The sequence below is a fragment of the Bos indicus genome, chromosome 15 (assembly GCF_029378745.1).
Source record: "Bos indicus isolate NIAB-ARS_2022 breed Sahiwal x Tharparkar chromosome 15, NIAB-ARS_B.indTharparkar_mat_pri_1.0, whole genome shotgun sequence".
Lineage (NCBI taxonomy): Eukaryota > Metazoa > Chordata > Mammalia > Artiodactyla > Bovidae > Bos > Bos indicus.
The window spans coordinates 52,368,508-52,396,496 of NC_091774.1; the positions used below are offsets into that span (position 1 = coordinate 52,368,508).

Genomic DNA, 27,989 nt, shown 5'->3' on the forward strand with positions numbered 1-27,989 from the left:
TTGCAGTCAGGCAGGATGCAGAAGGAACCTGGCCTCCGAGAGTTTGTGAGGTCTGTCTGTTAGGTCACTTCCCCTCAGGGATGGGTATTCCCACCTCTGGGCCTTTTGTCCACACTGCTCCCTCAGCACATAAGTCTTCTCTATTCCCACCCATCTCTAAGTGATCTGAGCTTAAATACCAAATTGTCTAAAGAGCCTGTTGCCCTGGCACCTCCAGAGCACTAGTTTAACTGCCTGTTTCTATCTCTTTACTCCACACATGAGGAAGTAGTGACAAAGACCACGCTCTATTCATCCCTGTAACTCCAGCACCTAGCACAGGGCCTGGATCACAGAAGGATTCAATTTGTGCTGCCAAGTGAATGAGGTGACTGCCGTCTGTGAGATGGCTGCTGTGTGCCGGGCATGGTAATCCGAACTTTCTGTGTAGTGTCTTACTGACTTCTTACAGCAGTCCCCACATGAAGTTTGATACCTTTCCGGCTCATAGTGAGGCACATCGTGTGGCAGAAAGAAGCCAGCTTTGCCCCAGAAAGACCTGAATTTAAACCTCACCTAATCTACTTGGGCTTCCCAGGTGGCTTAGTGGTAAAGAATCCACCTGCCAATGCAGGAGACATGGGTTTGATCCCTGGGTAGGGAAGATCCTCTGGAGAAGGGAATGGCAACCCTCTCCAGTGTTCTTGCCTGGGAAATCCCATGGACAGAGGAGCCTGGGGGGCTACAGTCCATGGGGTCAAAAAAGATTGGACACGACTTAGTGACTAAACAACAAATCTACTTAACAGTAAGCTCACCTTGGGGAGTTAATTCAACTCCCTGAATTTCAGTTCCTCATCTCTAGCATGGCAATGGTACTCATTGTGGGATGCTGGTGAGAATTAAGTGAGATGATGCATATGAAGCACTGGGCAGGTCTCTGGCACACAGCGAATGTATATGCAGAAGTAGCTGTGTGAGAGACTCAGTGGCCAACACAGTATCTGGCCTGTGCAGGCCTTTGATAAACTTTGCTAACTACTTCTTTACTGCATTTTGATAACTAATTTTCTAACCCAGTGCCTTTGTTTTTATTTTGGTGCTAGAATTAATTTAATCTGCATGGAGCCCCACAGATAAGAGGAAGAAGTGCTCTGGCTTAAGCAGAAGCCAGGAGTTAGGTCCATTAGGATGCCCCCATGGACCCAGTGTGGCTCCTGAGACTTCTCCCCAGGAACCCTGAGTCTGCTGGGCAGTCTCAACACCAACTGAGCTCTCAGGACACCTCCACTGCCTGGGGTGTCTCAGCTGTGCCTGTCAATTTCCCTTACATGGTAGAGAACTCCTCCTCTAGGTGCTTTCCATCCACTGGTTTGTGGGGCCTCACAAAACACACCTTTTTTTCCTTTGCTGCAAGCAAAGCTTAACAGGAGTTTCCCCACCACTCTGTTGGTTTGGGTACCACCATCATGGCCTCCCTGAGCCTTCTCCAGGGCAACATTTCTACCTTTTGCAACTCTTCTTCAGTGTCATGATTTTAGGTTATCTTAGTATTGTTATTTTCTTGAGCAATGGGAAAGGGTTCTGGACTTCTATGGGGGTGAGCGTCAGGTTTCTCAGGAGCTCTCTAAATAGTACTGGGAAAGAGTCAACCTATGGCCTAAATTTGAGCACACCCTGATTCGAGTACAACCCCCTCTACGCCTGGAGCCGTATACAGCTCTTCAGAGAAACTTCTGAAACTGGACCAGATTTTTTGATAAAAATGTACAGGACAATGGGATTAAACCACATATGAGGTTATTACTTCATGCTCTTTCCCAAATGCTTAGCACAGAGCTTATATTAAAAAAATGTTGAGGACTTCCCTGGTGGTCCAGTGGTTAAGAATCTGCCTGCCAATGCAGGGGTTTGATCCCTGGTCTGGGAAGATTCCACATGCCAAGGGAAGCCCGTGCACCTCAACAAGAGAAGCCACCACAGTGAGAAGCCCACACAAGCAATGAAGAGTAGCTCCCACTCGCTCCAACTAGAGAAAGCTCACACGCAGCAGTGAAGACTCAGGCAGCCAAAATTTTTAAAAAAATGGTGAATGAATGAATGACTTTTTAATAGTGTGAGCTATGAGTTCAGGCTTGTGGAGAGCTAACCAGTGGAAGAACCTAGGGAAGGAAACTACTTGGTCTGTATGTATCTTCTTTGGGAGGAAAGAGAAGGCCCCTGGTAAGGGTCCATGAATGTGGGCTATTGTTGTTCCTGGCTTCTGAGGAAATGAGGAAGAAGACTACAGGGAATGAGGTCAAGACTCTGCTTCAACAGGGTTCCAGTAGAGGAGGGGACAGGGTAGGTGACCCAGCTTGCAGAAGCAGAGGACACTGGGTGGAGATGCAATAGAAGGAAGCCACCAGGAGAGCAGGAGAGGGAGAGTGATCATCTTCTTAATAAAAGCCACATGCAATTAATTTCAGAAGCCCTCACCTGGAGCCAGCAGCAACCAGCTTCCTATGCTGCATCTCGGCTGGATAATCGCAGCCACTGGTTTTCATCATTCTTGATTTAATATGGCACCCCTCCTGGCTCTGAGTGCATTTACAGGAAAGGGCTGGGAGGCCGAGGCGAAGCCTAGCTGGGCTCTTGTTAGGAGGTGGGTGGCTGGGCAGAGCAGCTCTGTGGGTGAGAGTTACAGGGAGAAGGGTATGGCAGCACCCCTGCTGCTGGGCATTACTCAGGGAACAAATCTGATAATAAACCTAGCGATGTGTTTACTGAGAGGGGAGCTGGGGCAGGGGTGGTCGGCAGGAGACCCTGGGGAAAAAACAGGAAAAGTGTGGCAGAGGGAAGAAAAGAGAGTCCAAGATGCAGCTTGCCTTTAGAGGGAAGTCAGGGCACACAGCCCCCTGGTTTCTCACAGACTCAGATATGCCCCATCCTCCTGACTTCCTAGATCCACCCCAACTCACATCATAGTCAGGGCTTCTACCATGTCCTGAAGCTGGGGGAGGCAGAGAGGCCTGGGTGGGGAGGTCAACAAAGTGGGCAGAAGATGAGACTCAGGGGGCAGGTGTGGGACGATGGAAGAGTCCTGAGAAGAGGGAGTGATGACAAGAGGAGCACAGGGGGTCCAACAAAGGAGGCTGGGAAACGTCGAGCAGACAGGAGGGGAGAATGGGGGATGAGAGGGGCACCTAAGGGACTTGAAAGTCTCCTGAACCAGCTCAGAGTCCACATCCGTATTGAGGAAAGCTGGGTACAGTGCCAGCATCAGTCCCATGAAGACTTGGTGACCGCTATGTCAGCATCCCAGGGTCCATTCTTTCCTCCACCTGATCCTCCTTTTGCCGCCAGATCAGTATTTTTAACATGTTAACTGGATCATGTTGCTCCTCTGCAAATAGCTGGGTTGCCCCAGAGACAAGAATGGCAAGACGGTTAAGAGGGGCAAAGAGGGGCTGAGGTGAGAAAATGGGTTGTATGCTCCTCAGCGTGTCACATCAGGAGGTACGTGATGATGATGTACCTGTGACTGGGGATGTTAGTTTTGATCATCTGATTAAGGTGGGCTGTGCCAAGTTTCTCCACCATCATCTTCCCCTTATGTAATTAACACGTGTCTTGTAGGGTGGGACTTAGAGACTACATAAATACCCTGTTACTCCTCAAACTTCCACTCCTTAGTCTGAGTATGAACTGATGAATCTTGCCTGATTTGGGACCAGCTGTTCTACCCTCACAGCCCTAAGGAGGTCAGAGGATCTCCTCCTTCATCATCCAGAGAGGAAGTAATTAAAGCAGGGCCCCACTGGTAGCAAGTAATAAAGGCAGAACACTAACTCCTGCAGTCTGACTCCAGTGCCTGCACCTTCCACCCCGGAGATAAGAAAAGACCCGTTCTTGCCTTTAGGGAGTTCAGAGCCTATTTAGGGAAAGGAGATTTAAAACACAAATTTCATATTCCTACTTTCAGCATGGGGATACCTAATGAATTTATTGAAAATAAACACCAGAGGGTGTTCTTGCCAGAAATGCACAGCCTGAATTGAATCATAAAGAAACATTAGACAAACCCAAATTGAGGACAGTCTACAAAATAGCCAGCCTGTACTTGTTAGAATGTCAAGAAAGACTGAGGAACTGTTTCAGATTAAAGGAGACTAAATAGACTTGACAACTGAATCCAACTTTGGATCCAAAATTTTTTTTCCTTGTAAAACGAACTATTGGGACAACTGGTGAGATGTGAATAACATCTGTAGATTAGTTAATATTAATGCTCTGATTCTGAGAATTGTATTGAGGTTATATAGAAAATGTCCTTTATTTTTTAGGACCTTCATACAAGTATTTGGGGGTAAAGGGGATCATGTATATACAACTCGCAAATAGTTCAGAAAAATTATATATCTTTATATTATTCATCTCTACATAATAAAGCAAGTATGATAAAATGTTAACAACCAGTAATATAGGTGGAAGTTTATGGGAATTTGCTGTACTATTTTTGAAGTTTTGTAAAAATAAAAGTGAAATAAATCAGGACAATGCTTACCCTTGAGGGACAGATAGTGACTGGAAGGGAGTATGATACAAATGAATGCTTGTAATAGTCTACTTCTTGATTAGGTATATTCAGTTTGTGAAATTAACAGTGAGCTGTATAGTTATGAGCACCTTATACAAATATATTTCAACAAACGATTTTTTAAAAGTTAAAAGAGAAAGAATGCAAAGGTGTATCCCCATAAAGCATGGAGTGCTCTGTCTGGCCCATGGAGAACCTATAACGAAGGTCAGATGGTGTTGTCTGGGCCAAGCACAGAGCCAGGCATGCAGCACACCAGCACTTGAAATGAGATGCAAAGCAGGGAGCAGGCTCGGTGAGGCAGGGAAGGGGGTTTCTCTTTATCCTAAGCCAGGCGGAACATAACCCTCTACGTTCCTGTATACCTCACCCCTTCTCTCCTGATGGCTTCCTCCAGATCTGATGGGAGCACCCAGGCGTGCAGCCTGGAATGCGGGGCCCAGGGGAGCCCTGCATCCCCAGCTACCCCTGCAGCAAATGAAAAAATACACAGACAGGAAATGTGCTTGTGATTCTGTCACTGGGATATGCAAATAAAATATATATGATAGACCTATCTGCCTAATATTCCTGCCAATTCATTCTCTGGGTGTGATTAAAATGAGCAATAAATTCCTCGTGAGTCTCGGTGGAGTGAGGATCTGGGAGTGGAGATGCGGGCTGCCACCAGCACGTCCCCCTCAGCTGAATATTCATCATGGAATAGCTTCCCATATTTTTGTTTTATCTGCCATCATGTGCGCAGAGATATATTTCCACCTCTCTGTTGTCTCTTAGTTAAGATGTGAAAATGGTCTAAGCTTTAAGTATTAAACCCTTCAGCTTGTGAAATCCTTCAAAGTGAGATCACAGGTTACCTTCTCTGTGAAGCCTGCCCTGCTCATTCTGCCTGGAGGTGATCCATGCTTTCTTAGAACCCCCACAAGCTCTGTGTGGACCCCTCCTAAGGCACAAGTCAGCCTGTGGGTATCAGAGCTAAGAGCGCCTGCATCTCCCCATCTTCCTCTCCTGATACCCAGCTCAGGAGACAGGAGCTGGGCTTCATCCACCTCTCGATCTTAGGGGGCCTAGGAGGCTTCCACACACACAGACTGCTGAGAGAACTAAGCAAATAAGCCATGAGAAACAAATCATTTAGGCCACTTAAAGTGACAGAGATTCTTAGATAAGTGACATATTTTAAAAGGCAGAATAAAATTAAAAATTAGGCTTATGGATAATTCTAAAATGGGAAAACCATGAAGAAATAATAAGTGAAAAAACATAGATTCCAAACATGGAACTAGGGTCATAACTCAAATACCTTCAGGACCAAGAAGGAAATATAAATGCCTGACAGGTAAGCACATAACACGATAGGAAACAGACACCTGTGGCTGGAGAGTCCACATTACAACCTCTAAGGCATTACACTCACATTTAAAAAAAACTCTGAACTGGCAAAATAAAAGGTGGCTGCCAGTTTGAGGCCCATGGTTTATACAGTAGGCTATCAACCAGGCTAAGAAAAAAACCCACTTATGTATAGATATGGTCCAGAAAAGGTAAATGTAGTATCATAAGAGGAATGGTCTGATTCGTATCTCAATAGCTGCTTATAATAGCCTGATTTTCAAAAGTCACGTTTTATTTTACCTTCAGTTTTCTCACCTATAAAAGGGGGGGAAATAAGAGCTACCTCATAGCTTTGTTACAGCATTAGAAAAATTATATATTCGAGACCTGGCAGAGTGCCTAGATGCACTTGATAAATGGTACCTACTATGACTATAAATAATTAAAAACATTAATAATAGTTATGTACAGATAGTAGGGCTAAAATGCTTTTAAGTGAGAGTCAGTTCAGTTGACATCTCTTTCAGGTAGCCTTCCTTGATCTCCTAGGCAGGATTAGAAGCCACCATGGGTTGCCACAGTCCCTGGGCTTCCCTGGGACTAATGACTCAGTGGTGTCACACTTTACTTGTCTGTTTCCTCACCAGACTGTGAGCTCCTTGAGGGGTTCACCCAGATATCTTCTTCCCACCTAGCCCAGAACCTGGCATACAGATGTCATTTATAAATATGCACTGACTTATTTAATTATCTTCATTTTATACTGTCCAGATTTTCCATAATGGGAAAGATGACTTTTATAATTACAGATTTTCTATAAAGAGTACATATTTGACTATAGAGAGGCAAGTAAAGGTGGAAGAGGCTGAGCTGGATGGCAGGGAGATGCCGGATGGACAGAAGGGGAGGAAGATAAGATCAGAGTGGTGGTAATCCGTGTCTAGACAAAGAGCCAGGACATGAGGTCTGAGGCTGGAGCCTCAGCACCCTCCAGGCCTGAATCATTATGTCACTGACATAGGGCCTGAACTCGAGAGCTGAGCAGCTGATACTTACTTCCTGGCAGAGGGTGACATAACCCAATCTAAAGCAGTGTTTCCCCCCTGAAACTCTTCCTCACAGTTTTGAAGAGGTAGTTTTTTTTGCAACCTGGAGAAAAAGAGCAGAGCAGAAAGAATGGGAGACCATGGAGATGCTGAGCAACTGAGAGAAAGACAATGCTGCTGATGTCCAGGGAGAGCTGAGGGTGGTTCACGTGGGTAGAATCTGAGGGGACCCCAGAGCAATCAGGTGGAGGTGCTCAGCAGACAGCTGAACATTACAGAAGAGGAAATCCAGCCTGTGTAAAGGGATCAAATGCAGAGAGGTGATGACAGAGAAAGAGTCTTCATGTTGAGAGGTGACAAAACCCCTGGCTGGCTCTGAGTGGTCTTCTAGCCTCAAAAGGCAGCCCCTGCCCTGGCTCACAGCTCTGTGAGGGGGCTCCTTCTGGAAGCAGCCACCCATTAAGCCTGGCTCTGTCCTAGCCCTGGCACTGAATCCATTTCCTCTCTCCCCTCCTCCTCACAGCCGTCTCTGTGCCCACGTGCTGTCTCTCCTTTCCCGGCCAGATGCCCCACTGCCTTCAGCCTTTTCTCATGGCACAGTTCTGCTTGCCTGCCTGCTGCCCACCTCTGCACAGATTCTGAGAGCTCACTCTACTCAGAAGGTAGCCCTCTGTGGTCTAGAAGGATCTGACTGGCACAGAGGCAGCAACTGCCACTTACTCATTTGGGACACTGACTTTGTATTGATATGGCTGACATCAAGACATTTCCTGGGCAGCCAAATTTCATTAGGGTCCCTCAGCAGCCCTAACCCTTCCATCCCTGCTGATATGAAGAGGTCTGTTCTCCTGCTTTACGTGACCAGACCAGTGCTGGCCCTATGTCACACGACCTGACAAAACAGGAGTAATTTTGGCCAAGGGCAGCGCTGGCTCTCAGGGGACAGTGGCTTGGCCTCAAAGGGGAGATAATGACAGGGATGCAGTCCCTGAGGTGATGTGAAACAGTCCTCAGAGATTTCCTTAGAGAATAGGGGAAGCAGACCCAACTCTAGGGCAGGAACATGGGATTAGCTGTGTCCAATAAGTTGTGAGTGGAAGTAAAGGGTCCTACTTCCAGGCTGAGCATGTAGCTGCCAGTGGGAGGCCCTCCAGGGTACTCTCTTCCAGAGGGCGGCTGCTCTGCAGTGAGGTCCCTCAGCATCGCGGATGAGCAGAGCCCACCTCTGCTGACCCATGATGGATGATGGACGTGTAGCATGAGGTAAAAATGAATCTTTGTTGTTTTAAGCCACTGAAATTTGGGGTTGTTACAAGAGCATGACCTAGTTTATCCTGACGCTACACAGACCAGCGGTATATTGAATGGAACCACAGAAACCATTCAGTCACAGTGTTTTCATTTCACAGAGGTAAACTGAGCTTCAGGAGCAGAAGCCCTTGCCCGAGGTCAGTCAGTCAGTGAGGGGGTGAGATCACAACCCCAGCTGAGTGCTCAGTCAGGTGACCTAACCTAAGTGCTCTTACTCAAGACACACAGAGTGTCTGCCACTAGGTGGGACCTGCCACTCTTAATCATCTCAAAGTACTGCAGCCAATTTGCCAGAGAAAGATTCCACGAAGCTGGAAAAAGCCCAAGACTGACAGTCAGAAACCAAGCTTCCAGTTCCTGTCCTGCCAGTGAACCTACCACGGGATCTTAGTAACAGTTTTGATGTTAACTCGCTCTGGGACCAAGGGCAAGTCACAACACACCCCTGGGCTCCAGTTTCCCCAGGAAGAAAAGAAATCATTTGATCGAGGTTTCAGAGATTTAAAATGTGTGCCCCACAGCACAGCTTCCATGGAGGCTACCCAGGGGGGGAGGATAGGCTCTCCTTCAACCAGAACAGCTCTATTTTCCTCTGACTTATTTATTTTACTTTGATAAGATTTCCCATCTACTGGACTTGATGGTTTCTCAGGTCCCAGCTCTGACATTTGTGATTCTAGTTCTTAGATTCTGCCAAGTACTTTCTAAGTTATAGCTGGGTGGCTGAGAGGAACAGAAGGCAGCCTGTTTTTAGAAGGTTCAAAGTCTGGATGAGAAAATCAAATTAAGATGAAGATTGTTTTGCCTCATACTCTACATAAGGATCTCTGGAGTGTATATGGAGGGAAGGGCTGAGGGAAAAGTTCTAGAAGGAGAGATGATGGAAAAGAGTTACTTGATGAGGCTGCAGAGTGCATGAGACCTGAGGAAATAGTACTGAGGCGAAGATTTTGTCCTGCTATCCCCTCTCCTTCATGGAAGGAGCTGGAAGGCTCACTACCTCAGAAACTGAATTTAAAAGTTAGTCCTCAGAAGCCAGAAGTGGCCCAGGCTGCTTCTTGGTCAGTAAAGGGGATGCCTCCTATTCTTGATAAGAGGAGGCTGGATTTGTATTTAAATAGACAATAATCCTCTAAGGAGAAGTGGCCTTTGGTGTAGAGTCTGACATAATTTAATGAGTGAAAGATGAAATGAAGCATGGAGTGCCCACAGGCCTTCTCCTTTCTTTGAGACTTACCTTGATCTCAGAAGTCCTTAAAAGCTTCATCACCTCCCCTTCTCGGGCATAATCCAAGGGTGTGTGTCCCATTTCATTCCTCTGCAAGGGATTGGCTCCTGACAGGAGGAGAAGGAGAAACAGAGCCTCTGTGAGTGATCAGTGGACCCTCAGCCTTCCCTGGGAGGTGGCATAGGCCTTGACTTCAGTGTAAGGAATGCTCACAGAAATATGGAGCAACAAAACCTAAGAGATTGAAACACATGTCAAGTTACTCTGAGAGAGGAGCTCTAGGTCTTCTCTGACACAGAAGTAAGGGTATTAAGGCTCCTACATGTGCATGCATACATGCAAAAACTCACTACCCACAGAGAGTTGCCACACACACAGATGTGCTATACACACACATAGGTGTGCTGTGCCCACAAAAATATACACAGCTGAACATGCTAACAAATATACCAATACACATACAGATTAATACACCCCAACTCCAATGCATTCTTCATTAAAATGGCTGCATTATCAAATTTGTTTGTATACAGATGAATATTCATTCACAAAAATCATATAGAAATCTAAAGCACAGAGTATCCCAGGTAATGACAAGGCCCCTTCTTTCTGCTCTCTGCCTCTCCCTCTGCTTAATGCTTCTTTTCCCTGCTCACTTCCTGCCTGCTAGAGTCAGCTGAGCTCTGGCCATCATCAGCAACCCCACTGTGCCAGCCCTCACCTGTGCTACTTGTTGCTGCGTGTGCACTCAGGCAGGCATCTCCTCCAGTCATTGGTTCCCATGATTCAAAGACAAAGAACTTGAAGTATAACAAAAAGAAGAGGCTTACTTGGGGCCATGTATCTACCTTCTCTCACTTATAAGTGCCGGCAGCTAGGCAGCTGATGAGCCTGTGTAAAGTGTCTGCTTGGTGTAGAGCTTTGACAGTCATGGAAGATAGGCTACTTTAACCCCCACACTGTCAGAATCTCCTCCCCAAAGCCCAGATCTGGGCACCTCACTCTTCTCTTCGAAAACTGACCATTCCATTCAATCTGTCCAACCCTGAATGAGCTGGGACTCAGGACATGGAAGAATCAGATCTGGTCCTGGCCCAAAGCACCCCTCTCAAGAACTATGTGTTAAATGGAACATTAAAGTAACAAACAAACAAATACTCCTTGACCTTTATTGCTAAGGAAGTGCGTTGTCTATACTTCAATAAGGGTTAAGACACAGTCCCTGCCATGAGGATGTAGTAAGTTGGCCAGGGACACTAAACGCACAGGAAAGGCTGCGTCACCATGAGGCCTGGCTCAGAGGGGATATTCAGGCACTGTTTGCTGATGGACAGTAAAAATCAGTGTTTCTCAATCCCAGGCTGAGGCAGCATTCATATCACGATATAAAACCATTCCAATTGAAACTCTCTGCTTCTTTAAGGACTATAAACTCATCAACGATGATAGTCATTTATTAAGCATTTACATATGGCTGTCTGCCGTGGCTGCAGAGGAAGAAGCATGGGAGGAGGAGGGGAAAGGAGCAGAGAGCGTGAAGCATGACCCAGACCAAGGAAGCTTATTATCAGTAAGAAAAATTAATACTTTTTTACATGATTCTATTTTCTAATAGGAAGCTAGTACAAAATAAAATATTTAGATAACTTTTAATCACAATTCACATACCTTTCAAGGTACACAATTCAGTAGTTTTAAATACACTTCCATCATCATGTAAGCCTCACCAGTATCTAATTCCAGATCATTTTAATCATCTTGAAAAGAAACCCCATCACCATTATCAGAGACACTCGCCACTTCCCCCAACCCCAGAAACCATTAGTCTGCTTTTTGTCCCTATATGTGCCTACGCTTGACATTTCACATAAATGGTGTGGTCTTTTGCATCTGGCTTAATTTACCATGTTTTCAAGGTTCATCCATGATGTAGCACATGTCATTCATGCCACAACATGAATGTAGGAATATAGCATGTACTTCATTCTTTTATGGCTGAATAATAGTGCATCCTGTGGACATACCTTATTTTGTTATTCATCAAGCTCATATGCATTTGATTTGCTTTCCCCTTTTGGCTATTATGAATATGCTATGAATATTTGTGTACAAGTCTGTCTGAGTGGATGTATTTTTCTATGTCTCTTGAGTATGTATCTAGAAGTGGTGATGATAAAAATAATAGCCACTAGTGTTTACTATGTACTCTGTATTTTATATATATTATCAACCATCCTGAGGGGTAGAAATTAAAATTCCCGTGCTATAGATGTGGAAACTCAAAGGAGATAACTAGCCCAAGGTCACAAAGCTGGTGATTTGCTTGGCTCAGGAGTCAAACCTACTCCAGGTTTTTTTAACTACAATTCTTCACACTTCAACCAGGGCAGCCACAATACACCCCTGGTGAAAAATCATTCCATGGTTTTCACTGCTTATAGGATAAAATGCAACCTCCCTAATGAGAAGAGTGTCTTCCTAACTAGCAGGCAAGTCCTCAAAGCTCAATTGGAGCCTTATTCTTTCTTTCAATTCTGTTGGTGCTTGCTTACTGGGCACTGTGTATCAGGGCCCTGTACATAGGGAGATGGGAGACTGCCAAAGCCAATGAATAGTTTTTGGGTTTTTTTTTTAATATTTCTTGATCACTCTGCAGCAACCAATACCTTGGCCACTCTCTCCTTTGAGTTATATAAACCACTTTTCAGGTTTTCCTCACACCCCTGAGACCATTCCTTCTCTGTCTCTTCTGCAGGCTCCTGGTCCCATCTTTTAGATTAGGTGCTATCTAGAGTCTAGGCACAGTTCCAGCTCTCCAGAAGCTAAAAGGGACGAGAGACGACCATGCAACAACAACTCAGGCCGAGAGTGATCAGTGTGCCGAAGGAGGGACAGCGGGCCTGTAGAGAGAGGTGCAAGAAGACCACAGTGCTAAGGGGCTTGTTCACCTGACCCAGTTTCCCAGCCAGCCCTGTTCTGTCTGGCGCTCAGCACTCAAGGCTTGAGAGGCAGGGGCAGACAGCATCGTCCCTTTCCTCAAAGCTCCTGGACCACAGCTAGGGCTGGAAGAGAGCTACAATCACTCAGTGGAAAGGCCTCTCCTCTCTGAGGCAGCCTCAAGGGGAGCTCTGTCACTGAATATGGGCTAGAGTGGCAGGAGGGTGTGGGAGAGACCTCTGGAAGGGAAAGAAAAGAAGAGCAAAGAGAAGAAGAGAACTGGGTAAGAGAGGAAAAAATAGGAGAGAGAAGGGGAGGGGGAGAAGGAGAGAGGTGAGAGAGGAAGACAGTGGAAGAAAGAACAGAGGGTGAGATTAGCTGCTTCAAACAAGTGCTGTCAGTGATCTATATTTGCTTACAGAATGAAAAATGTGTGCCATAAACATTGGCCACTGAGTAATTTCTAGTAGGAGTTGTGTCACTTCTCATAAAGGATGGGATGGGACAGGTAGGACATTTCTGCACTGGGCCAGCCAGCACAGGGATGCCGTTTAAAGCAGTGCTCGGTCTGTCTCCAGCCCAAGAGCTCTCACCCAGATTCACCCCAGCCACCCCGAGGCGGGAAGCCAGCCAGGCTCCCCAAGGTTCTGGAGCCTCGGGTCAGCATGTCTGCTCCCAGTTTAGGAAAGCTGAGGCTGGGGCGCCATGGGTAATGTCCATCTAATATTAGTCCCTCAGCCCCCGAACCCTTGCTCTGATGTTCTGACTTGACTAATTGCTGTAATAATTGATAGAACCTGACTTCTACAACTGATCGATTTCACCTCCACGACCAACGGCCACAAACCATTACACTCCAATAAATAACCACGTTGGGCCTCACCCGGCTGTCCTCTCCAGGGGCATCAGGATGGCCCATGCCCTGGCCTGACCTCACCATGCCTCCCACCCAGGGCCCCTCCGGGCCAAGCAGCTGGTCTAGAGGGTCAGGCTCCTGGGAGTAAGTCAGAGGGCTGGGCGGAGGTGGGGAGAGCTAATCGCAGGCCATCCGTCACCTCCCACTGGCTGTCTGGGGCTGGGGCCAACACCTGGAGCACCCCAGGCAGTATAGTGCAGGACTCCTCCCCTGCTCCAGATTAGTGTGTCTCAGCTTATAATATTTGATAAATAGCAGACTGGCTTCCTGGCAGCACTGCTGCGGCTGCGCCTGCCCGCTACAGCTGTGGAAGGTCACTCATTGGGGAAATATGTTTCTGTCAGTGGTATTGAAAAAAGTTCAGTGGAGTGACAGGCCTCAATTTTTCAAATTTTATTAACTCCATCCTCTTAACCATTTGTCTTGAATTCCTTCAGATTCTGGGGGATCTGTCAATAGGGCTCGGGCCAGGAAAGTAGGATGGGGGTGGATGGTCATGGACAGGTCCTGGCTGGTGCCAGTGACAGGCTGGGGTCTCAACACCCAAGGCAGGGTAAGGGAGTGGAGCTGGTGTTGACGGGAGAGAGGGCCTGGCCCACGGGGGCCCAGGGAGCCTGCTACTCTTCTTTGGTACAGCACCTGCCTTAGGTTTGACAGCCTTATAGGCTTTCTGAGGCAAAATAGACCTTAATGGTGAGTTCTTCCAATTCCCTAAGAAGTGACCCGCCTCGACTACATTCGGAACAGGTGAGTCACCCTGACTTCCTCAAGCATGTCCAGAGCCCCATTCCAAGCTCATTGCCTGCCAAGGGGTTTCCCGCACTAAACTGAGGGCAGATTCTTTTTGCATGAGCCCCAACCTCTCTCTCTAACCCCACTCTCACCTTGGACTTCTTATAAATACCCATTCATCTTTTAAGACTCAGTTCAGGCTTCTTCTCCAGGAAACCTTCCTTATTTCCCTCTCACCCCAGATTTGGTGCGATCCTTTGTGCTCCATGAGCCTTTCTGCTTCTTTCCTACTACATTGTTCACTATGTTATAACAGTCTGTCTCCATACAGGACTGAGAACTCTCAGAAGTCAGGGTCCATGGCTGATCCACTGCTATATCCTGACTACCTAGCACAGGGGCCAGCACAGAACACATGTTCAGTAAGATTTACCAAATGAATGGACTTCTTTCCAGGTGTTATCTTCCAGAGCCACACACAACATGGCCATTCTTCCTGCCCCAGAAAGGCCCTTCTCATAGCAAGTGAAGTATGTGACCATGTTCCTTATCGCAGTGGACCAAAGTCCTCAGTCTCTTTGCTAGTTCTAAACCTCTTCGTCTAGGTGGCAGGTCAGGTCAAGACCCAACACTCTCTATCTATCTCTGTGGTGGGAAGTGGGGAGGAAGTGGTTGCAGAGAGAGGCCCACTTGCCCTTCCTGGGGAGAGTGTGGAACCAGAGTGAGAGATGGGATTCAGGTCTCCTGACAGCAAGGGGCTGACAGCAAGTCTGGGGTGGCAGAGGCGAAAAGGCACATTACTCCCTCCTCCCTTGACACCACTCTGTTCTGACTTTCTGCTACCTCTGTGAATATCAAAGACAAGACAATGATGCAAAATGCAAAGAAGAAAGCTTAAAAAAAAAACAAAACCAAAAAAACCAAACCCAGTAACTGCCCTAAACAAATGTGTGAGCCTATATTATCAATAATATTGACAGGCTCCCCCACTCCCTCCCACCCCTGCAGTCCTATTGGCCATCCTGGCCTTTGAGGGATCCGGATCTACCACACCTGGTTTTCATGACTTGCCCTTTTCTCCACCTGCAGCTACCTCCCTGTCCCCGAAGAGTACACAGCCTGGAAGCCAGCACGGACGGGGGTTACTGCTCCCTGGTTGTGACTAGGGTCTTGCTTCACTTCTCTGGTGGTCATGAGCACAGCCCTGCCTACCTCAAGGGGTTCTATTTGGACTGAATAAGATGTGTAAAAAGTGTAAAAAGATAAAAAGCTGGGGGGAGAAAAGACTGTACAAACTGTACAATGTTTGTAATAACTTATACATTCATTCTTCCAATATTTCCATGTTTTTTTTGAACCACACCACTCAGTTTGTGGATCCCCAACCGAGGAAGCACAGTCTCAACCACTGGACCACCAGAGAAGTCCCATTTTTACTGCTGACTCCTTTAGCACCTTCATCCTAATTTTTACTATTTCAACAGTCTGTTTACTATCTCCAATTAGAAGTTACTATTGAATAAGGGAAATTTCCCCCATGATCAGAGGTATCAGTGTGGAGTGATTCATTCTCTTTGGCTGTGAGCTCCCCATCAAGGACACATTCTGAGACGGGGTGGCCACACGAGAGAAGCCATGCGCCTGCCCCGTCTCCATACTCACCTTCACTCACCTCCACACTACTGTCCGGGCAACTCCTCAGGCCTAGTACCCTGGTCCCTCGTCTCCCTGACTATCCAGACCCTACCCCTTCTTCAAGGCCCCTTCTCCAGGGAGCCTCTCCACCCCTCCAACTCTCAGTGCTTATCATCCATGGGCTCCTATTATCTTTCCACTCCTCCCATTTCTAGGAGTCCACCTGTCTAGTCTTCCGAGGTAATCTGTGTGTAGCTCCTCAGGTCAGAGATGCACTGATTCTCCGTGTGTTCCCAGAGGTTGAAGGTAAAAGAGAGGAGCCCTGTCCAGGATGCTGCAGGAAGCACAGCAGTACTGGGAATAGAGCTGTGGTTCCTGAACTTTTCCCTTAGACCACACTAACCATTTCCAACAGAATCTGTATACATACGTACATGCGCACCTGAAGATATGCCTCCCAGGTAACCAAGAACTTTTACTAAGCACTGACTATATGCCATACACAGTGCTGACTACTTCCTCCTATTTAATTCTTAACAAGAATTTGATATGGCTTTCCTGGTGGCTCAGATGGTAAAGAATCTACCTGCAATGCAGGAAACTCAGGTTTGATCCCTGGGTTGGGAATATCCCCTGGAAAAGGAAATGGCAACCCATTCCAGTGTTCTTGCCTGAAAAATCCCATGGAGAGAGGAGCCTAGCAGGGCTATAGTCCATGGGGTTGCAAAGAGTCGGACACAACTGAGCGTCTAACACACAAGAATTTGATGAAGAAAGTAGGAGAGGTATTATTTTTTCCATTTTACAAATGATTTAACTGAGTGTGGTAGAAGAGCAAGGTGAAAGACAAGCTAACATGTGTTGGGTGTTAAGGCCTTTATATGCAGTTATTCACCATACAAAGACTCCTAAGAAAATAGAGGCTTAGAGAGCTAAAATAATTTGCCCATGGTCATTCAGCAGATAAACAGTAAATCTGGGACTTATTATACTATTCTCTTTTTGAGAGAAATATATGTTTGAAATTTTACATAATAAAATGTTGATTTCTTTTTTTAAAAGAAGCCATCTGGTTTTTCCACCACATTGTGCTACTTTCCAAAGGTCCGATGACTCAAAAAGAGGGACAAATCATCTTTCCTCTTCCCTACCAACATGCTCAGATGCTCCAAAGCCAAGTTTGGGGGGTGTTTCCAGAGGCAGGTTTGGGGTAGACAATTTTGTTGAAAGGGTACAAAATGGAACTCCTTTTCTTCCGAGTCAGGACGCCCCTCTCCAGGGTGAATGATGATCCACATAAGCTGGTCCCCAGGTCATTTGGAAGTCTGAACCCTCTGACACACACTCTGGTGGATCCCTTGTCTTCAGGGAGGTGGATTTCTGAAGTTCATGGAACAGAGAGCTTTTGCCTCCTGGCTGGACCCAGCCCTCATTAATCACTGATTACTGACTTTGAGGCAGGAATGGCCACACACAGCAGAATCTGACTGGTTCTTGTCCAGAGGGAGAACCCAGATTGGTAGGAGACAGATAGGGACAGAAACAATGACAATATAGTATGGTGTCAGGGGGACAAGGAGAAAAGGATGATGAATCCCCTCCCCCATTACAAGGGAGACGTATCCTGGGGTGTCTCGGGACAATCCTGAGCACACAATGGAGAAATGTGGGCCGACTGCCATTCCGTGTGGAGGGTTCGTGAGTGACAGTGGACTAACCAGACCCACAGGGCAGGGCGGAGCGACGGACAGATCAGAGGTCACAGAAGAAAGTTTCCAATGGCAGCAAAAAGGCTTGGTCCTGGTTCAGTATGTTCACCCCTGATATGGGGATGGCCTAGTCACCAAATCTATCTAGACTTCAGATTTGCGTGGGAAGAGGTCCAAATACATGTAGAAGACGGACATTAAGAGCTAAACAAACGAGATGAAAATGAATGGCAATAAATGGGAAGTCATGGATTTGGAATGACAAAGTAGAGATTGTTCTGGAAGAGTGACTGAGATAGGAAATGGTTTAGAAGCCACGTGGAAAAACGTGGTTTAAGGAACTGGAGGTTTAGGCTAGAGGCAAGATAGCTCAGGAAAACATGCCTGCATTTTCAGGTATTTGAAGGGCCATCATGTGCAACAGGGACTAGATTTATTCTACATGGACCCAACAGTAAAACTTTAAGACCCTTGCAAGCAAATTTTGGCTCAATATTTGAAACTGCTAAGCATCAGAAAATCCAAAGATAGAATGTGAGCAACCTCAGGAACAAATGCGATTCCCCCTGCACTGGAAGTGTTCAAGCACTGAATGGATGACTGTGTGGCAGGTCTACTATTTACACATCCGTTTACAGAGGTTTTATCAAGATTGTTAATTTGTGTTTCTGCATTCATTCAGAGATACTTCTGGAGAGCGCTCTATGTGTCTGGCCCAGTGCCAGGTGCTGGGGACACAAAAGTGAATAAGATGACCCTGTCCTTGCCCTCAGGGAGTTCCTGGTTCTGTTGAGAGCAGATGGACAAGTTTATTCCAACAGTAACTTGTGTTCTGATTACAGGCCTCAGCATAGGGGAGGCTGGCTTTGGCTTAGGTTAAATCAAAGAGTTTCTGTGGAAATTCAAACACGTTTGGTTACCAAAGGCCATGGTTTTATCAAGGTCAAATCACTTCTGTAAACCTACTATTGGCTGTGGAAACAGAAGTATACACTGAAGCACAGTCTGTGAATTTTTGTGCCCGATGTCTTGCTCTCAAGAGCCCCAAATAAGTCACTTCACATGTCTGACTCTGTGTGACCCCATGGACTGTAGCCTGCCAGGCCCCTCTGTCCATGGGATTCTCCAGGCAAGAATGCTGGAGTGGAGTGGGTTGGCATGCCCTCCTCCAGGGGATCTTTCCGACACAGGGATGGAACCCATGTCTCTTATGTCTCCTGCACTAGCAGGCAGGTTCTTCAGCACTAGCGCCACCTGGGAAGCCCAAAATTTGGTTTTTGGCTGGGACTGTTTATGTGCCTACAGATTGTCTTACAAGTGGCTGTGGTGTCAGGGTGAAGTGATTTAGTCAGAGGCCTACCCAACTCTCCATTTCTTACCCACCCTATGGGGACTGCTTCAGCACAGACATAAACATGCTCCTGCCGTTACCTTATTGCACTCGTCACATGGGGAGGCTAGAAGGCTTGATTCAGGGATATGATTGGATTTTAAATCCCAGTCTCCCAGGATTTTAATTACTGGTCTGGGGCAGCAGGGCTAGGCGCTGGCTGCCTTTGGATGGAGGAGGTCGATACGCCACTCCACAACATATTGAGCCACAATGCCTGCAGACTCTATTGCTCTATTTAATCATCTTTTGCAAAATTTACAGTGGAACAGGAGGGATCAATACGGAATTTATCACATTCTCTTGTAAATATGAGCTGGGAAAGAGTTCCAGGCAGTTTGTTACTGAGTGGGAGGGAACATGTCTGTGTACAGCTGGGCATTAGGAGATGAGACAAAATCCATACTTCTTGGCATAAGCTACAGATGCTCAGCCAGTCTCTCTGAAGCCTGAAGACAAGCTCAATGGGAAGAACACTGATTCATTCACTCATGTGATCAACCAACCAACATTCCAGAGCACCTATTTCATGCTGAATCCTGTATAAGGTCGAGGAACACAAATGGAGTTCTGCTCTTGAGATCAAAATCACAGATTCCACAGTGGCTCTGCCACTTACTAGTGGTGGAATATGGAATATGGAATAAACAACAAGTTACTTAACAGCCTAATGCCTCTGTGCATGCATATGGAAAACATAGGTAGTAAGAGTGTTAAACTTGCAAAGATATTTTAAGTATTGAAAGAGATAAAGCCTTAGTTCAGAGCTTGGTACAAAGTAAGAACTCAATAAATGACAGCTATTGTTATTTTTACTACAATTATCATTATTAAGTACCCCTTCCTATAAAGTGTCTCACTAATGGTATATGTGCAGAGATGGAGGTGTTGAGCAGGGGGCCAGCCCCCCTTTCTCTTTAGTAGACAGAAGGGAGACTGAGTGGCCTTCCATAGGTTAGAGACCTAGTTAGGGCTCTACTGGCAGCAGAATCAGAAGAACAGAGGGAAGAGAGAATAAGAGGAGACGCATGCTAAGCTCTGTTTTTTGAAACTTCAGTTGTAATCTCTAAAACAATAAAATAGCTTCCGAGGGAATTTCCTCGTGGTCCAGTGGTTTGGGTTCCACACTTCCACTGCAGAGGGCATGGGTTCCATCACTGGTGGGAGAACTATGATCTCACATGCTGCACAGTATGGCCAGAAAAGAAAAAAAGGCTTCCTAAAACTGCTGTGGGGTAACAGCATGAGAAGCGATTCACTTTACGTGAGCAAACCAGGAAAAGTGACAAGAAGAGACATAAATGAGTTGGTTCTTGAAGGCTCAGTGGGGGTTTGATAGGTGGAGAAGTGGGGAAAGGGCATTCCAGTGACAGAAAAGTAAGCAAGCAAAGGTCTGGAGGCAGGAAAGACTCCCTTCAGGGAATGAGGAGCTGACTGGGCCTATGGCAGAGACAGCTCCTGTGTGCCCAGGCCCACCTGGCTGCAGACAGGGCCCTGGTTAGCCTATCAAGTGCTGGTCCCAATCCTGAAGCAATCATCCCCAGCTGCTCTTGGAGATAGGGTGGAAGAAGATTCCCAGTGGACCGCAGAGAGATGTGCATGCTAAATTAGACATCTGAGCGTTATCTCACAAGCATAAGAAATTACTGCAGGTTTCCAAACAGTGCAGTAGTGGGGTTTTGCAGAGTAAAGGTTGGTTTGGAAAGGAGCCTAGAGGTAGGGAGACCAAGAAGTCTTTTCCAACAGTCTAGGTGAGAGGGACAAAGTCTGAACCAGAGTATGGGGACAGAGGGGAGAAGATGCACTTGAGAGAAAACTCTAAGAAAGATGAGTGTGGTAAAAAGTGAGGGCAAAGTCATCAGACACTTTAAAATTCCTTTCTTGTTTGGGTGACAGGTATTGATGATGCCATTCACCAACTAGGAAATATGGAAGAAAGTCTGGGGGACAGGGCTGGGTTTGGTTCATTGAGTATGAGAGGTCTACAGAATATGAAGCATCACAAACTAGTAGAGACACAAAAATGCCTGATTTGTTCTATGGCAATGTGTAGGCTGGTCTGGTTAGAAAACAGGTGGTACAAAAACATGGAGATGAACATTCAAATGTATTTCACATATGGAGTTAGGTGAGCAAAAGGGCAAAAAGCAAAAACTCCTGCCAAGAATTTCTGCTCAAGGCAACCCTAAGGCAAGCGTTTTCTAGATGAGGGATAAAGAAGGCTGAGCGCTAAAGAATTGATGCTTTCACTGTGGTGTTGGAGAAGACTCTTGAGAGGACCTTGGACTGCAAGAAGATCAAACCAGTCAATCCTAAAGGAAATCAATCCTAAAAAGCCATTGGAAGGACTGATGCTGAAGCGCCAAACTCTGGCCACCTGATGCGAAGAGCCAACTCATTAGAAAAGACCTAGATGCTGGGAAAGCTTGAAGGCAGGAGGGGAAGGGAACAGAGGACAAGATGGTTGGATGGTATCACCAACTCAATGGACATGAGTTTCAGCAAGCTCTGGGAGACAGTGAAGGACAAGGAAGCCTGGCATGCTGCAGTCCATGGGGTCACAAAAAGCTGGACACGACTGAGCAATTGGAACAACAAGAGATGAATAGCACGTGATGTAAGTGTTGGAAGTAGGGGGATCCTTAGCTCATTTTCATTTGGGGTGAGTCTCCTGGAAGTTGTGGGCTTTCAGGAGGTCAGCCTCATTTCCCACTCTCCCCATAATCCAGCACAGACTATCCTCAGAGGTGGCAGGAGGTTCTGTGACCAGAAAGCAGCTGGGAGCAATTGTCAGTAGGGAGGGAAAGACTCTGGATAAAGCCGAGTTCAAAGTGGACTATAATAAGAGCTCGGGTCCCCAGGCTTCAGCACCCCTCCTCCCCCTTCTGCAAAGACAGCTGAGACCAAGGCAGCCGAGCCTGGGGTCTGGGCTGAATTTAGCAGTCATAATTATACTGCTGACGTCTGGGGCACAGCCACAGTCTCTGCAGAAGGCAGCAGCTTTTGTTCATGCGCTAAAAACACACCATCCTCAAACATGCTAATCGCATGTCTGCTTCCATCTAACAGCATTGAAGGGAGGCTGAGGAAAGGGCACACAATGCCCACACATCTGGCTAATTCAGTTATGAGGCCAATCAATCTTGATGGGTTGTCTATAAAACACCAACCACCCCAAAGGACTGAACTGACCAGATGTTTAAGCTTCTGTTGACCAATCCCAGCCTAATGTCCATAGCAGGGAAGAGGGGTTATCAAGAGATGGCTTATGCTTCCACTCACAGGTCTATTGCCAAAGCTAAGTAAAGCCTCTGCTTGAATGAGAAGCATTAGTACATCAGAGCGGTGGTTGAGCCAGGCTCACTGGCATGAAATACACTCAAATATACAGACCTTTACTCTAACCTTAAGGAAAACAGGAGGCCTTATTTACAGTTGGCTTTGAGAACAACCACAGAAACAGAAACTGATGAAACAGTCTGCTAACTGCACTTCCCAGCAGGAAGAGAATCAGGAGTACAGAGGCAAGTACCTTTAACTATGACGTTAAACATCACAGGTTGCAGTTCTGGGCACAGGAACTGTGTATTCATCACTGATGTCTGCTTTTCACCACCACCACCACCACCCCGGCATCAAGTTTGATAGGAATTACTTATCTCCCTCATAAAATTGTTGCTTGAAAAAAAAAAATCAGAAGCCACTGCCAAAAGGAGTCTTCCAGTTAATATTATGCCCAACCACAGTCACCAGGCAACAATCACCAAAAATAAAAGTGGAAGGGTAGTGGGGAGATTAGGAAAAGGAGAAGACAGGGAATAGACTTGAAATCTATACCAAGAAAACCATTTCAACCCAGAGCTTCTTGCTGGTGCTAATGATTCCATTTTTTCTCAAAGGGGCTTTTCCCTAATCAATTCTAAGGACTTTACCAAATCTGTCTCAGAGTCTAGGCTTTATGGCAAACCAGATGGATGAACATAGGTAAAGGAAACTTACAACTTTTTTTAGAAAGTGATGAGAGAAGCACAAATTAAAAATGAGGATTTGTTATGATAGCCCATGACCAGAACAGCACTTGGCATCCAGTAGGAGTTTAATAAATATTTTCTGATTGAATAACTGTAACAGTTATGATAAACCTTTGTCTCCTTTGCAGGTTCCTAGTCACTCTTCTGTCCCGTCATGGGTGACACTCAAGGTTGAGTACTCAGCCCTTGTCCCTTTCTGTCTGCATCCATTCTCTTTTAGAAAAAAAATTGTTCCAATCTTTACCAACTATCCCAGTGGTTCTCAATCCTGGCTGTACATTTAGGATTATATGAGAAGCATTAAAACTGTATCAATACAAAACTGAAGAAAATATTTGTAACATATATCAGAAAAATAGCTAATATCCTTAACTTTTAAAAATCAAGAGAAAAACAAAACCCAAAAGTCCTAGAAAAAAATAGGCAAAAGGCATTTTGGCAGACAATTGAAAAAAGGAGAAAAATGATTCTTAAACATTTGAAATGGTGCCCATTTCACTCACAGTAAGAGAATCAAACTAAAACTATACCAAAGTACTCTATTTCACCTATTAGATTGGTAAAAGTTCAAAAGGTTGGCAATATACAATGTTGGCAAGGCTGTGAGAACACAGCCACTTTCACACAATATAAGTAGAAATGCAAAAGGCACAACTTTTATGGAGGAGAAATTTGCAATACCTAACCAAGGGCATACATTTACCCTTTGACCTAGCAATAGCGCTTGTAGAACTCTGCTGTAGAGACGCACCTCCCATTATTCCAAAATGTACATGTCAGATGCTATTCACTTAGCATTATTTGTAACTACCAAAGCACAGCATATATAGTTCATACACACAATGGATTACTATGTGACTACAAAAAATAAGGACGATCTCTGCGAAATGATTACCGAGTGACTTCTAGAAAATATGGTTAAGTGAAAACAAGCAACTGCAAAGAGCATGTATAATACATTATCTTTTATGTAGGAAAAAGGAGAAATAAGAAAACATATATATATTGGCTTAGACAACGAAATACAGGAAGGACAAACTAGAAAACAATCAAAATTGGTTATCTATTACACAAGGGGTCAGGGCTTACTGAGGAGAGCAGGAAAAGGTTGAAAGCAACACACAGGAGGGAGTTTTACTTCTCTGACTATACCTTTTTGTACAGTTTTTAGACAAAGATTAATGGTCTATATATTCAAACAACAAAACTAAAACAAGGAAAGGTAGAGGAGAAAAACCCTAAAACTGAAAGCGCGTTGAAAAAATTAACCCAACTGCATTTCAAATTAACAACATAAACACCCTGAAAGGAAAAACACCCACCTAAATAACCAAGGAACTAGTATTTGACTATATACCCTCAGCCTTGGATGGAGTAGCTGGGCCAACTATAAACATATCCTGACCTGAACTCTTTTAGTAGTTTGTTTTCTATAGTGGTTTGGCTGAAGAAGGTCTGAAGACTTTTTGGATATATTATAGGATTAAACAAATGAGTTGTGTATCAGTGCTATTTGGAGTCAGAATTCTCACTACAGAAGAAGGGACACAGAAATGTGAAATGTGTGAGGACAAGGAAGAACCCTGTAATGATGGACTGGAATGGGAGGTATTGGTATTCTCAGGACTTCTAAAATAGGTACGTGCATATGCATATAATATGCATATACATAATAGTGTGTATATGCATATGCGTGTGTGTAATAAGTACACCTAGTACTCATGTTTTGGTCTCCAATACAATTGCCCACTAAAAAAGTCTTAGGACTCTCAGAGAAATGGCTGATTCCAGGGCAATGGCAAGGTGGATATAAGGTAAGATTGAAACATCTAGTTATGCAAGAAAATACGGAAATTAAAAAAAAAAAAAAAAGATGCAGGTATGGCACTCTGGCCAAATCTGAGATAATTTTAGCACCAATATAACCACTAAGGGCAGTAATACATTATAGAACCCTAAAGCAATAGTATCCATAAGCACACATAACAATAAATAAATAAGTGAGAGAGAAGGAATTCTTGTTGATCACAGAAATGCCAGTTGCTGGTCAATTGTGGAGTGAGCGCTCACCCTTTTGAATTTTGTACTGTGTGCAAATTAACTATTCAAAAACAGGAAGAAAAATAAAACATTTATAAAATATCTCTGACAGTGCAGCAGGCAGAATAATGACCTCTAATGATATCCATGTTTGAATCCCTGGAACCTGAGAATATATTAGTTACTCAGCAAAAGGGAATTAAGGTTTTTCATCAGCTGACTTTGAGATGCAAAGATTACCCTGGATTATCTAGGTGGGCTCAACATAATCACAAGAGTCCTTTCAAGTAAACGAAGAAGGCAGAAGAGTCAGTGTCAGAGTGGTGGAACGTGGGAAAGACTTGAGGGATTGTGCTAGCCTGGGGATGGAAGGGGCCAAGATAAGGAAGGTCTGAGACAAGGCAGCCTTGAGAAGCAGCAAATGGCAATAAAACAGATACTCCCTGAGTCCCCAAAAAGGAACACAACTCTGATGACACTTTGATTTTTGTCCAATGAGACCATTTTAGACTTATCCCCAGAACCATAAGTTACTAAATTTGGGTGGCTTTAAGCTGCTAAGTTTGTGATCATCTGTTTGCAGCAGCAATAGGGAGGCTACCTAAGGAAAGCTACAGTGGCTGCTTCTGAGGGGGACCAGGGGTGTGGAATGGAGATTTCCTTTTCACTACACATCCCCTGGTACTGCTTGAAATGTTGATTTTTTTCCCCCCACATTTTTTAAAGTAAAAATCACTGCAGCGCTAAACAAGCCAACAATAGACAATCACTTCAGGGACTCTCTACTGGCTTCAGAGTTGAGCACAAGTCCTCAGGCTCACCCCAAGGTCCTCCATGCTCCGGCCTTCCCCTGCTCACCATCTGACAGGTGGCCAGTTTCCTCCAGGTCTCAAACATGCAAGGCTCATTTCTGCTCCTCCCACACCTGAAAAGCTTCCCTCCTCCCTCTGCTGATCTATTCTGCCTGTCCTTCAGGATCTGCCTCCAGGCCCTCTCCTCCACGAAGCCTTCTACAATGCCAACACTGATCTTCCCCTCCTCACCTCATTTATTACATTCACTGGTTTTTTTGCTTCCTGGCCTTTGTTTATTAGAGTTCCATTACCTACTGTCATGGTGTTCTCAGTGTGCTTTGTGTTTGGGCCTTTTCACTGAACCAGCGCTCTACAGTGTGCAGTCTGAAGGAAGGGCCTGTATCTTTCTTTCTACTCCTGCAACGCCTGGTGCGCATTTATAAATAAACTCAGTCAGCAAACATTCACTGAGCATCTATCATGTGCTAAGGATAGTGCAAGGTGCTAGGGATATAAGTCCTGCAGATCCAGACCCTAACCTGTGTAATGAAGGCAAGATCTATTAATCAGATAACTGAATAGCTATTTGCTGTGTTAAGAGTGATAAAGAAATTATACAGGCTGCTTTAAGAGCAGAGTAACCTTTCTAGGAACCTCTTCTAAGGGATGCTGGTGGTCAGCTGCAGGAAATTAATTAATAGCTGCTGAATAAATGTGAATACTTAGATTTGCAATTAAATCAGAGGGGAATTATTCATTCAGAATTACAAAATATGAAAATTAAAAGGAGCTTTGAGACTGCAATCCAACTAACTTTATAGGTGGGGAAAACGAAGCCCAGTGAGGAGGAAGGGACTTACTCAAGGTTCCATCCACTGCAAGGCCAAGTTAGTGTAGGTCACATTAGTGCTGCATAGGGTTCATTACTAAGGGAGTTTCTGAAGGATTCCTGAAGTGGCAGACTCCTTTCTTTGGCTGCACTTAAAAGAATTTTTCATTTCCAAAATGATGTTCAGGCAGAAGACTGTGGGATCAGCCTACAGAGAGCATTTCTGCTGTGTTCTCCGTGGGACGCTGCTAGGCCTCTGTGTAACACAGCAGAGTATATGAAAGCTAGATGTGAACTCGTTTTGGGAAGGGAACTTTGGTTCTGACCCATCTTACCCTGGGATGGACCTCCGCTGCTATTTTGCAGGTCCTGACCTCTATGGACTAAGGTTCTCCTTCTTAAAACCCGTGCTGCCCTTTCTCTCTGCATTCTACCCAAGAGCACACTCACTGGATGGGCACGAGTGGGCTGACAAAGGGCAGCCGACCCTGCCATGGGAAACTGGAATCCTACTCAGATGTTTCCAGGCCCAGTGCAGGTGGAGGAGAACACAGAACAGACCTGGCCCAACAAACGCTGACCTCTCCCTCACCCAAGGGAGCCTTGGCCTCCAGCTGCCACTCTTGGTGATGAGCTCATGCCGGATACCAGCCAGGCTCATCTGAGGACTGCCTGGAGCCGATTAAAGCCTTGATGAAATGCGGGTGCCTGGTGGCAGGTGGCTCTGGAGAGCTGGGGCTCTGGCGCCCAGGCACTCTCATCTCTAACTCAACTAAAGCAGCGACTCCTCTACGTCCACAGATCTGGGATACAGAAACACCCTTCCCTAGGGACAGCTCATCATTCTGCACTGCCCAGGCCAAAGGCAGAGGACAGGCCTTGGGGTCACTAAGGACCCTCTTTAGCCCTGACCTACTATGTGAACTGCAATGGCATCACTACAGAATCCCTTCGTTCCCCACTGTGCCCCTGACTGGACGGCTGCGTCTCTCTGGATGACTAATGGCTGTCACTCTCCACAGGCTTTCCTCAAGTGACGTGACCGGTTGACATCTACACTTCAGGTTTCCATGTTTATACCATTTGCTCAGGGAAGACCTCCCTCATCTGCTTCAGACTAGCTTAGACCTCCATTACACTCCTACCACCTTCTACTTTTCCTTAATACTACTTCTCTCAGTGGTAATTAGCTAATAATTTTGTGATTATTTGCCTAGATGTCTATACCCTGCCAGACTAAGCTTCATTAAGAATGAATAATTTGGGAATTCCCTGGTGGTCCAGTGGCTAGTTAGGATTCCCTGCTTTTTCACTGCAAGGGTGTGGGTTCAATCCGTGGTTGGGGAACTAAGATCCCGCAAGCCGTGTGCCTCAGCCAAAAAAAAAAAAAAAAGAATGGGGTGTGCTATACTTGTTAAATTAATAACTGGAAACCGATAAAAATACCAGTATGGGTAAGAGAAAGTTTTTCAGGTAACTTTTTAATAGTATTCTTTAA

The 27,989-nt window shown here is 45.5% G+C and overlaps 1 protein-coding gene across 3 annotated transcripts in view; it reads right to left on the reverse strand.

Annotated features, from left to right (window-relative positions):
* CLPB (ClpB family mitochondrial disaggregase) overlaps positions 1 to 27,989 on the reverse strand; it is a 142,279-nt gene that overhangs the window by 26,376 nt on the left and 87,914 nt on the right. For all 3 annotated transcript variants that reach the window (XM_070803845.1, XM_019975382.2, XM_070803846.1), the window contains one exon: positions 9,488 to 9,585. In XM_070803845.1, the coding sequence (XP_070659946.1) occupies positions 9,488 to 9,585 (98 nt within the window). The remainder of the gene's footprint in view (positions 1 to 9,487; positions 9,586 to 27,989) is intronic.